The sequence below is a fragment of the Protomyctophum parallelum genome, assembly GCF_964188405.1.
Source record: "Protomyctophum parallelum genome assembly, chromosome: 4".
Taxonomy (NCBI): domain Eukaryota; kingdom Metazoa; phylum Chordata; class Actinopteri; order Myctophiformes; family Myctophidae; genus Protomyctophum; species Protomyctophum parallelum.
In genome coordinates this window covers 51,662,935-51,675,557 of record NC_139700.1, presented here as the reverse complement: position 1 = coordinate 51,675,557, position 12,623 = coordinate 51,662,935, and the positions used below count along the sequence as shown (strand labels likewise).

Here is a 12,623-nt window from a genome sequence, read left to right as displayed (position 1 = left end):
AATCTGATCTCAGGTCAGAATGGCTTAACCCAGAGTTGGCCATGACGACTGAATTTCCGGATTTTTGACCGCATGGACATCGGACAGATTTGGACCGTAAAACCCTCTCAACTGTTGTAGGTTTAGGATCCAAATCTGATAGGCGTCAGACCAGCCGGAGCCATCGGGATTATATCAGAGACATGTTTGATTTAATACACCTGGAATCTGGACAGTTTTTGACCATGATCCATGCAGTACTCCAGAGCTGCCAACCTGCATACATTTTGTGTACCAACCACGCAATTCTAGGTGTCTATACGCCTAGAATTGCGTGGTTGGTACACAAAATGTGTGCAGGTTGGCAGCTCTGAGTACTCTGTGAAGCCCAGTCCTTGCTTGTGGGCATGCACTGTACCATACTGTATAATTCCATATCTTACAAGAGGATAAAGTGTTGTCATGGTAATTTATACAAACCCTCCTTACGGCAAGGACACTTGCCTTGAGAGACGGATGACAGTTGGCCTTCCAGGCACCAGGACGCTGTTGTGAAGGTAAGCCAAGTATATATTTATTAAACTTCTTCTATATTCGGGCACATTTGTTGCACTGCATCATTAATTAATAGGGAACAAGTTGAATGTGCTGCAATATACAGTATGTTCCCATTTAGGCCTGACGTCGAAATAATAAAAAAGGAATTCTGAAAGAATATACATTCAAAGATTTGTGCCACATTTTCACGATTTTTCAAAAATAGCAAAGTAGAACATAATGCTTAGTTAAAACACCAAAAGAGGTTCCCATCCAGAATGGGTTTTAAAGCAGTCAGTACAATTATCAAAAGAAAAAGTAGTCAAATTAATTATATTCATCGTCACAACAGGGACAGAAATCTAAAACCAAAAGGCCAAATCTGACTTACAGCCTAGGCTGTACAACACAGAGGTTGCTTGTTTCATGGCTGTACAACACACAGGTTGCTTGGTTCATGGCCATCGCGTGTCTCAGCTGTCTCTCAGGAATCAAAAGAACAATGAGGTTGGGACACACGTGTTTGTGGTGTTTATATGATGTGACGTGAAAGCCGGTTCTGGGGGGATGCAGCCAAGCCATACAGGCACCTAGCAGACATGTTTCACACTAGACTATGAAAAGACGCAACACCTTCCAGACACAGAGATAATAGACACGTATTGTTCTGTCTGATACACTGTCTGAGTGTCTGTCAGCCTTGAATAGGGCAAAATACATAGCAAATAATAAGACACACAAAAAGCCACTCGACTGAGGTATATTCAGTGATTTCACTTAATTCAAATATCACTTATTTATTTGTTTTGTTGTGATAATCCTCCCTACTATAGAGTGTGCTGGCCATATAAGGAGTTCCTCCCTGTCCCCAGTCAACCCCTGGGGGTCAAAAAACCTTAGGTTTCGTTTTTGACTCTCTATCCTGATTGGACGAAAGGCTGGGTCCCACAGCCAAAAACGAAACCTAAGGTTTTTTGAGTGAAATCACTGAATATACCTTTAATTCCACGCCCGAGTGCTCCTGGGTGGCAACAACATGTTTACCTCAGTGCTTTGGGTCTGGACATGTTCTGTGCGTGGACCTGGATCAAGCGCGTCTGTATTTAAAAAAATCTGTCCCACCCCTGTCACAGTGGAGTACGTACTGTACATACTGTACATGCTGTCTGTCATTGCGGTCGAGCAAAAAAACCTTGTTTTTTTTTTTTTTCCTACATTAATGCCACGGTGCCATTGTATGGGGAAACGTTTTTGGTGACACCACACTTTATGTAGACTGTATGTAGAGCAATTCCAAAGTAGAAATGATCTTAAAATTAAATCATGAATCAGATTCCTGCTGATTTGTAGCCCTGTATGTTTTTATTTTATCAATGAAATGAATGAATGATATTGTAGCGCCACTGAAAACGACTTGGTCACGTGAGCTAGTTGTTCTTGGCGCACACGGCTCGTTACTGCATGGCCTGGTCTGGGGTCTGCTGAGCTGGAGAGAGAACAGTGGTTGATTCCAGCTCCGAGCACTAAAACGCTACAATAACAAAAGACAGCAACAGAAGTGTTTCTGCATACACACACATCAGTAAACTGAACCATAATAACCACCAGAGTTAATTGAATCCAGCTCTCAAATTATTCTTTGAGGACAAACAGTCGAATTGTCTGTAAACAGCAGGACCTCCCCGCACGGCAATGTCACGCCGCCATCCGTATCGACCACAGTTTCATGACTAAAATGCTGAATCAGGTGATTATTTTCTGTGCTGTCGCATTATAATACAACAATACCATTTACACAGGGACCGCTCCAGGGACCGCTCCATACAACAATACACTTTACACAGGGACCGCTCCATACAACAATACACTTTACACAGGGACCGCTCCATACAACAATACACTTTACACAGGGACCGCTCCATACAACAATACACTTTACACAGGGACCGCTCCATACAACAATACACTTTACACAGGGACCGCTCCATACAACAATACACTTTACACAGGGACCGCTCCATACAACAATACACTTTACACAGGGACCGCTCCATACAACAATACACTTTACACAGGGACCGCTCCAGGGACCGCTCCATACAACAATACACTTTACACAGGGACCGCTCCATACAACAATACACTTTACACAGGGACCGCTCCATACAACACTACACTTTACACAGGGACCGCTCCATACAACAATACACTTTACACAGGGACCGCTCCATACAACAATACACTTTACACAGGGACCGCTCCATACAACAATACACTTTACACAGGGACCGCTCCATACAACAATACACTTTACACAGGGACCGCTCCATACAACACTACACTTTACACAGGGACCGCTCCATACAACAATACACTTTACACAGGGACCGCTCCATACAACAATACCATTTACACAGGGACCACTCCATACAACAATACCATTTACACAGGGACCACTCCATACAACAATACCATTTACACAGGGACCGCTCCATACAACACTACACTTTACACAGGGACTGCTCCATACAACAATACACTTTACACAGGGACCACTCCATACAACACTACCATTTACACAGGGACCACTCCATACAACAATACACTTTACACAGGGACCGCTCCATACAACAATACACTTTACACAGGGACCGCTCCATACAACAATACACTTTACACAGGGACCGCTCCATACAACAATACACTTTACACAGGGACCGCTCCAGGGACCGCTCCATACAACAATACACTTTACACAGGGACCGCTCCATACAACAATACCATTTACACAGGGACCGCTCCATACAACAATACACTTTACACAGGGACCGCTCCATACAACAATACACTTTACACAGGGACCGCTCCATACAACAATACACTTTACACAGGGACCGCTCCATACAACACTACACTTTACACAGGGACCGCTCCATACAACAATACACTTTACACAGGGACCGCTCCATACAACAATACACTTTACACAGGGACCGCTCCATACAACAATACACTTTACACAGGGACTGCTCCATACAACAATACACTTTACACAGGGACCGCTCCATACAACAATACCATTTACACAGGGACCGCTCCATACAACAATACACTTTACACAGGGACCGCTCCATACAACACTACACTTTACACAGGGACTGCTCCATACAACAATACCATTTACACAGGGACCGCTCCATACAACAATACACTTTACACAGGGACCGCTCCATACAACAATACACTTTACACAGGGACCACTCCATACAACACTACCATTTACACAGGGACCGCTCCATACAACAATACACTTTACACAGGGACCGCTCCATACAACAATACACTTTACACAGGGACCACTCCATACAACACTACCATTTACACAGGGACCACTCCATACAACAATACACTTTACACAGGGACCGCTCCATACAACAATACACTTTACACAGGGACCGCTCCATACAACAATACACTTTACACAGGGACCGCTCCATACAACAATACACTTTACACAGGGACCGCTCCAGGGACCGCTCCATACAACAATACACTTTACACAGGGACCGCTCCATACAACAATACACTTTACACAGGGACCGCTCCATACAACAATACACTTTACACAGGGACCGCTCCATACAACAATACACTTTACACAGGGACCGCTCCATACAACAATACCATTTACACAGGGACCGCTCCATACAACAATACACTTTACACAGGGACCGCTCCATACAACAATACACTTTACACAGGGACCGCTCCATACAACACTACACTTTACACAGGGACCGCTCCATACAACAATACACTTTACACAGGGACCGCTCCATACAACAATACACTTTACACAGGGACCGCTCCATACAACAATACACTTTACACAGGGACCGCTCCATACAACAATACACTTTACACAGGGACCGCTCCATACAACAATACACTTTACACAGGGACCGCTCCATACAACACTACCATTTACACAGGGACCGCTCCATACAACAATACACTTTACACAGGGACCGCTCCAGGGACCGCTCCATACAACAATACACTTTACACAGGGACCGCTCCATACAACAATACACTTTACACAGGGACTGCTCCATACAACAATACCATTTACACAGGGACCGCTCCATACAACACTACACTTTACACAGGGACTGCTCCATACAACAATACACTTTACACAGGGACCGCTCCATACAACACTACACTTTACACAGGGACTGCTCCATACAACAATACCATTTACACAGGGACCGCTCCATACAACAATACCATTTACACAGGGACCGCTCCAGCACCAATTTAGCGGTGTTAAGAGGCTCAACTCAAAGTGGGCACAGATGGAACCAAATTGACCCGTAAGCTTCCATTTGTTTCCATGCATTTCACCCTCTCGGAGTAACAAAAATACCCCAAACAACTCTTTTTAAGGGCCATCCGAACATAACTCCTGCTAAAGAACTAGGCTGTAAAGTATAAAGTAGTAAATTAGTTCTATGCCTTTACAAGTCTGTGTGCTGTTGGAGTTGACATGGGTCACGTTGGTTGCTGATGTGCGACCACCTTCCCGCAACCCCACTTTAGGTCGTGATTCGCGGACCCATATAGTTTGAGAACCGTTGCCAACTTGCCCTGCTACTAGACCGCACAGTGAGATGTCCATCATCGCCAGGTTTTGTCACAGGTATGGACTTGGAGTTTGGACTTGACTTGGACTCGAGTCACACATTTGATGACTTAAAGGGATTGTGACATTAAAAAAAAGTTTTGGAATTGTTCTTGTTTTTTTTAGGTTTTCTAATCTCAATTGCACCCAAAAAACATGAACTTTTAACATTCAGTAGATTTTCTGTGATCTGGGGTTTTCTGGCTCAAACAGGTGCTCTGATTTGCCGGCAGTAAGTGACATCACTTACTGCAAATCCCATATATGTCAATGGGATTTGCCAGCAGATGTCACTGTTTCACTGTGTTGCCTGTTTCCATTGTAGCTCAAAAGGCCCAAAAAAACCCAAAGAAAACTTCAGACGACAGAAAATCCACTGAATGTTCAAAGTTCAGGCTTTTTGGGTGTAATTGAGGTCATAAAACCTAAAAGAAAAAGAAAAATAAATGAAAATGAATGTCATAAAACCTTTAAGACTTACTTTTTCAAATCAAATCAAATACTTGGACTGGACTTGTGACTTGAAGCTTAGGACTTGTTTGGGACTAGAAACTAATAAAGACTTGCCTGTCTTGCCTTAGGACTTTGACTCGGGACTCAAGCGCAAATACTTGGGACTTACTTGTACTTGAACTCTGGGCTTTGGTACGTCATAATACAGTGTCACACAAAAGTAGCAAAAAAGGCCAATCTACAAGTTGACAACGCGCCAAAAACACGTTGTCAGCTTGATAGATTGTTAGATTGGCTATACTTTTCTATGAAAGGTATTAACAGCTTGTGACTAAATAATAATATTGAATACATACATAGACATACACGATTTTTCTCCCATTTTCTGAAAATGAATGAACATGACTGTGACGATGTTTGTGTGTGTGCGCGTGCATGTGCGTGCGTGCGTGGCAGCCATGGCTGCAGTCTGGGAGAGCGATCTGTGCACTGCAGCCAACTTCATTATTCCACAATGTTTGCTGACAGACAGCCTTCATTATAGCAGGCTGCCAGGGACACAGATCACGGATCACATGATGTGCGTGTGCGTGTGTGTGTGTGTGTGTGTGTGTGTGTGTGTGTGTGTGTGTGTGTGTGTGTGTGTGTGTGTGTGTGTGTGTGTGCTGACGGCAGAGAGCTCGCATGCTGTCAGAGTTTTGATTCAATTAAAAGAACCATTTCACATAATTGTTGTCTACAGTAATACACCACATGAATCTGAATGGGAACTAAGACCCACAACAAAAGACTCATGCATTCAGTCACACACGGATACACACACACACTACCATTTTATGAATCTTTACAATTTGCAATTCTCACAGTCTACTACTGTACTAGTAGAGTACACACACGCAAGCACACGCGCACGTGCGCACACACACGCACACACACATCATCATGCTTTTTCTACCGCGGTCGAGATCATGGATTTCACAATGCCACTCCAGACTTCCCAGTCCTTCATTACCACCCCCAGTTCCTGCCTGCTGAATACTGATGCATGTGTCCCTATAGCGATGACGTCAGGGAGCGACAGTTTTCTACCTCTGGTCTGCTTTGAGGCAGGACTCCAGAGAAGAAGGGAAGATATAACCTCATTGTCAGCTCTGTAGCAGTGGCCGGCAAACTGTGTTCTTCTGGATCGGACTAGTGAAGAAACACGGGGAGGGTTGCCGTATATTAGATCAGTCGATGGGTGGCTCTTCCAAGACATATTTTGCGCTCTCATTAGAAGTGCCATCCAACCGTCTCTCTAGTTTCTTTGAAAGTGTCCATGTCTCGGAGCCATAGAGTAGAATCGGCTCAACGGTCGTCCTAAATATGTTTACTTTTAGCATCTTACTAAGCTGGGATGACCAGATCTTATGCATGTCATTGCAGGCTGACCAGGCCATACCCTTCCTAGTTTGAAAGTCCTTCCTAGTTTGAAAGACACACACACACACACACACACACACACACACACACACACACACACACACACACACACACACACACACACACACGCTACATTTGACAGCGTCAGCATTTTGTTTCCGGGTAATATTGCAAAAGATAATAATGTCCAAATGAGCATCAAGTGTACAGTAGGTTATGTTTGTTGCCACCAGCAGTCGACCTCTATTGATTGCTGTCTTGGTGTGAAAATAAATGCACAACACTGTTCCGTGCGGTGCTGACCATCAACCTGACCTGCAGAAGGGGCAGCCAAATTATAAAACAGCAAAAGGAAAACTATCCGACACATTGGAAAGAAGCAACAGAAAAGCAGAGTAAACTAAACCAAAACAAAGGAAAATCTTAACTAGGTACAGACTCAGTGAGCACAGTCTCGCGATCGAGAAAGGCCGTCATAGGCAGACCTGTATCCGGAGAGAAGACAGACTATGCACCCACTGCACACAAAATGAAGTGGAAACCGAGCTACACTTCCTAACCATCTGTCCACTGTATACCAAGACATCAGAGACACATACTTCCACAGATTACAACCACACACGGAGGTTTTGAAAACATGACCAATGACAAAAAACTCCCATATCTGCTGGGCGAATTACAACAATGTGCAAAACACAGCAGCAAGATTTGTGAGTTGCTGTGATAGGAGAAGGATATCAAATGGAACACAACCACCCTAAAGACTAATCATTGTGTGTATTCCTGCACTATACCTGCATGGAGTGATCTTGGTACATAGAAATTGATCTATTGAAGACTCTGACTTTCAAATGTACATAATTTCAATATCAAGCCTTTCTGTATCCGGGGGGGGGCCCCGCCCGGCCCACTTGGAAATACATGTATAATAAGTATGCATGCATATAGAAAGGCCAATTTGTAGTGATCCCAGTGAGGAAGGAATGCTATTATCTCCCGTCCATAATGGTGCACTGTGCACTAATCAGTGTCAGGGAACACGTGCACAGATGTTAGAGGTTAACACCGATCCATTTATGGACCGGTAGATACAGTATGTCCACTTATAGTAGGACTGTGACGGAGCAGAGACGACCAGCCGCTCATTCCAAGTAGAGCAAAGATGGCCGTCAGCTCCAGAGACCCACCCTGAGTGTCGCCCTACCTTGGGTTCCTCACTCCACTCCGCATTCATCTCATTCTGTTTCAATAAACTGTTCATCTTGAGTGAAGGTGTGGGTCTCAGGCATAAAAAAGTATAAACCAGGCAACAATCCCCCCCCCCCCCCCACAAACACACACACAGAGCAGCGTTGCGGTATACGCATATAGAACTCACCCTGTTCTCCTCCTCGCGCAGGTCGGGCATGGTGCTGATGCAGAGGCTGATGACGGTGACGGCCACCATCACCACCGACATGCAGGCGAAGATCTTCCCCGGCAGGCCCGACTGCGGGTTCTCCACCATGTCCTGCAGCCACGTCATCACGCGGCGGTAGCGCGTCTCCACGGCGGCGGGCGCGGCGCGCTGCATGGCCACGCGCTGCCGCCGCTCCTCCTCGGCGCGCTCGTGCTCGTTCATCTGCTCCATGCGCGTCCACATCTTGCGCTTGCAGCAGCGCTCCATGTGCGTGGTCTCCACGCCCCAGTAGGTGAGCTCGTCGCGCAGCGACAGCACGCACATCTCCCGCAGGATGCGCAGCTTGCCCGCCGCCAGGAAGTTGAGGATGACGCGGAAGGCGGAGGGCGAGCGGTCGAAGAAGAACTCGCGGCGCGCCTCGTCGTAGTCGTCGCACACGGCCGCGATGTCCTCGGCGGAGCCCAGCGCGGCGCCGCGCAGGCGGCCCAGCCGCGACAGCGGGAACTGCTCCAGCGTGCTCCAGGGCATGGTGTAGCGGTTGCCGCCCACGTTGATCACGGCCAGCCGCCCGTGGTCCACCGAGAGCAGGTCCTCGGGCCGGTGGATGAACTGGGCGCGCTTGTAGTACTCGCCCTGCAAAGGGGGAGGAGCCACAGGTCGTTAGAAACAGTACTCGCCCTGAAGAGGGGGAGGAGCCACATGTCATTAGAAACAGTACTCGCCATGCAGAGGGGGAGGAGCCACAGATCATTAGAAACAGTACTCTCCCTGAAGAGGGGGAGGAGCCACAGATCATTAGGAACAGTACTCGCCCTGAAGAGGGGGAGGAGCCACAGGTCGTTAGAAACAGTACTCGCCCTTTAGAGGGGGAGGAGCCACAGATCATTAGAACAGTACTCGCCCTGAAGAGGGGGAGGAGCCACAGGTCGTTAGAAACAGTACTCGCCCTTTAGAGGGGGAGGAGCCACAGATCATTAGAACAGTACTCGCCCTGAAGAGGGGGAGGAGCCACAGGTCATTAGAACAGTACTCGCCCTGAAGAGGGGGAGGAGCCACAGGTCATTAGAACAGTACTCTCCCTGAAGAGGGGGAGGAGCCACAGATCATTAGGAACAGTACTCGCCCTGAAGAGGGGGAGGAGCCACAGATCATTAGAACAGTACTCGCCCTGAAGAGGGGGAGGAGCCACAGATCATTAGAACAGTACTCGCCCTGAAGAGGGGGAGGAGCCACAGATCATTAGAACAGTACTCGCCCTGAAGAGGGCGAGTACAGCTGAGGAAAAATATCCTGTATGAGGGTTTTCTCTTGGCAATATCGGTAGAGGGCGCAGTGGAGTAACTAAAATCCAGATGGAAAAATAATCCCTTTTTGACCAAGCCCCGGAAGTCATCGGTAACATAGCTCTAAATGCAACAGCATTATATGGACCAGAGCTGCACACGCACACACACAAACACACACACACACACACACACACACACACACACACACACACACACACACACACACACACACACAGCCAGGGACGAACAAAGCTGGGCATTGGAGTGGCTGCATCCTACGGTTGAACCGCTCAAAAACAGACGGCAAAATGGGTAAAACAAAAGCGTTTTACAGAGATGTTTAGAACGCCGTGTCAGACTCTCCATGTATCAGAGTGCAGTCAGTGACATTCCATTCCCTCCCCTTGAGTCACACACATCAGCACAGATTCTTTCAACTCAAGACAAGAGAAGAAGACATTAAGACACTCACTTTGTTCACCTTTGCTGGTAAAAACTCCTGACACGTCAGAGAGGAGGGTGTCACAGTATTACCCTGCGCAGCTGCAAATGTTTTGGTCTGATTGCATGCTCTGTGTGTGTGTGTGTGTGTGTGTGTGTGTGTGTGTGTGTGTGTGTGTGTGTGTGTGTGTGTGTGTGTGTGTGTGTGTGTGTGTGTCTGTGTGTGAGCTGAAGGGAAGGAGGAGGGAGGTCTGCACACTGTTTTGAATGCTTCCCAAAATATTGAATTACCAAATAGTGGATCAAAAACACAATGTTTCGGCCTATATGCATACAAAGCACTGAACGGACTGGCCCCCTCCTGTTGAGAGTCTAGGGTCAAAACATTCCTCTACTCACAAGCCTTCCAGTCACCTTTAGTTTATAGTTTGTATTGCTTCATTTTCACTGGTGTATTGTATTGTATTGTATTGTATTGTATTGTATTGTATTGTATTGTATTGTATTGTATTGTATTGTATTGTATTGTATTGTATTGTATTGTATTGTATTGTATTGTATTGTATTGACCTGTGAAGCACTTTGGTACAATGAGAGTCGTTTCTAAATGAGCTATACAAATAATGTAGAAGCCAATTCACTGTGTTTTTGATTATTATCCCCTAGGCCTCCAGGCCTAGGGGTTAATTATGGACAGCCTGTGGGGGGAATTCATGCACCTTGTGGATACATGGTTTTTACCAGCAAACATGGAAGATGTTTGTACCATGCATTTTACTTAATAAACGCAAAGCAAATGAAGGTACCAAGTGGACAATGACATTCTTCCTACTGCGTACACCTAAACCCATAGAATGGGTGCATCAGTGAGTTTGTTATACAAAAGGTTGAAAGCTGACAAACTAGCACTTACAAATAAAATTGATTTGATTTGATGTGGCCTTCGTCAGGTATACCGGGGTTAGGGTTATAATAATAATAATAATATACTGAGTATACCTGACCAGAGCCACGTAGGCCCAAACCTTCTTAGCACGAGCATAACAGTTTCTACTGAAAAAATAGATCATTGAATAACATGTGATCAATATAGTGATACAACGTGTGTGTGTGTGCGTGCATACAGTATGTGCATTCATTTGGGTGTGTGCGTGCGTGGGTGACCCCGGTCGTGTACCTTGATGGTCTCCGTCTCGGGGATCTCCTGGAAGATGCGGTCCAGACTGCTGTCATCGCTGGCCGACAGGTTGCTGCTGAAGTCCTGGTTGGCGTTGCTGATGATAGGCATGGCGGCATCGGAATGGCCCGCCGGTCCGCGCCGGGCAGCTCACAACCAGGATATACGAGAACAAACCGCCGAACTACAAAACCCCCGACTATGACTGGATCTATCGCGTCTCGGCGATCGGTGCACGGCGATCCTTGTTCCTCTTTGTGTGATGTTTCTGAAGTCGTCTTGGACCTTTGGACCGCGGAGTACAGCCGTCCTGCCAGGCAGGGGCCTTGATAGGGGCCTTGGCAGGGGCCTTGATAGGGGCCTTGATAGGGGCCTTGCCTTGATAGGGGCCTTGGCAGGGGCCTTCCTTTGGCATACGGCGGAAACTCTGAAAGCCGCCAATGGCCGTCTGGTCAATTTGTCGGTTCCAAAACACAGTGAATAGTTTCCTTCTCAACCTGGCTAGATTAGTAAGCTGTCTGGCCGGCTGGCTTTCTTGGCTACAGACGAGCCGCAACCTGCAGCTAGCAGCAGACAGCACAGTAACAGTTTAAAATATAGTAATCCCAGGTGTCGATCAACTGAGATCACAAAGACGATGCAAAGTGTATGAGCACCACAGTGGTATATCCAGGGGATTCAGAGTTAAAAATACAAACTGTTTAAGATAGCGGTAAAATGTCACGACAGAGCGACCTGGTCCATGTCTCCTCTCCACATCTGCCTTGAGGTGAGCCTGAATACATTACAAATCAATGTCCAGGCGTCCACAGGTTCCTCGGTAGAGCCAGGATGGGTCCAGAGGCGTTTGGGGGCTTCATAGCCCATGTGGGTGTTTGGTCGATCTAGATGTGAAGCCAGAGAACACTGTGTGCAGCAGAGGAGTATCCAGGGGGGCTGAAGTCGATCCCTTCTGTAATCACTAGGGGATTATTGGGGCGTGGCGGCGGCGGGACTGGAGACCTGGCGTCCTGCAGGCAATAAAAGAGACAGACAGCGAGGCATGGTGGGTAATACATAAATACACAGGAGGTCAGAACTGAGAGTGTTATTGTTATCTTGTTGTTCCTGTTCTGTTCTTTGTTTATATATATAGAAGTGTCTATTTGTACGTCTCTAAATGTTTTGATGAATTGAACATGGTGGACCCTCTAGTAAACAAGTGTAATGCTTAATTGGGTCGTCCACTCACAGTCAACAGTCTTT

The 12,623-nt window shown here is 46.5% G+C and overlaps 1 protein-coding gene across 1 annotated transcript in view; it reads right to left on the bottom strand.

Annotated features, from left to right (window-relative positions):
- The window catches only part of kcng4a (potassium voltage-gated channel, subfamily G, member 4a), a gene marked incomplete at its 3' end in the record, with an annotated part of 81,265 nt that extends 69,733 nt beyond the window's left edge, over nt 1–11,532 (bottom strand). The window contains exons 1-2 of the mRNA XM_083762867.1: nt 11,379–11,532; nt 8,454–9,107 (exon numbers count right to left, since the gene is read on the bottom strand). Coding sequence (XP_083618993.1) covers nt 8,454–9,107; nt 11,379–11,489 — 765 coding nt within the window. The 5' untranslated portion in view covers nt 11,490–11,532. The remainder of the gene's footprint in view (nt 1–8,453; nt 9,108–11,378) is intronic.
- Nucleotides 11,533–12,623: the final 1,091 nt, after the last annotated feature.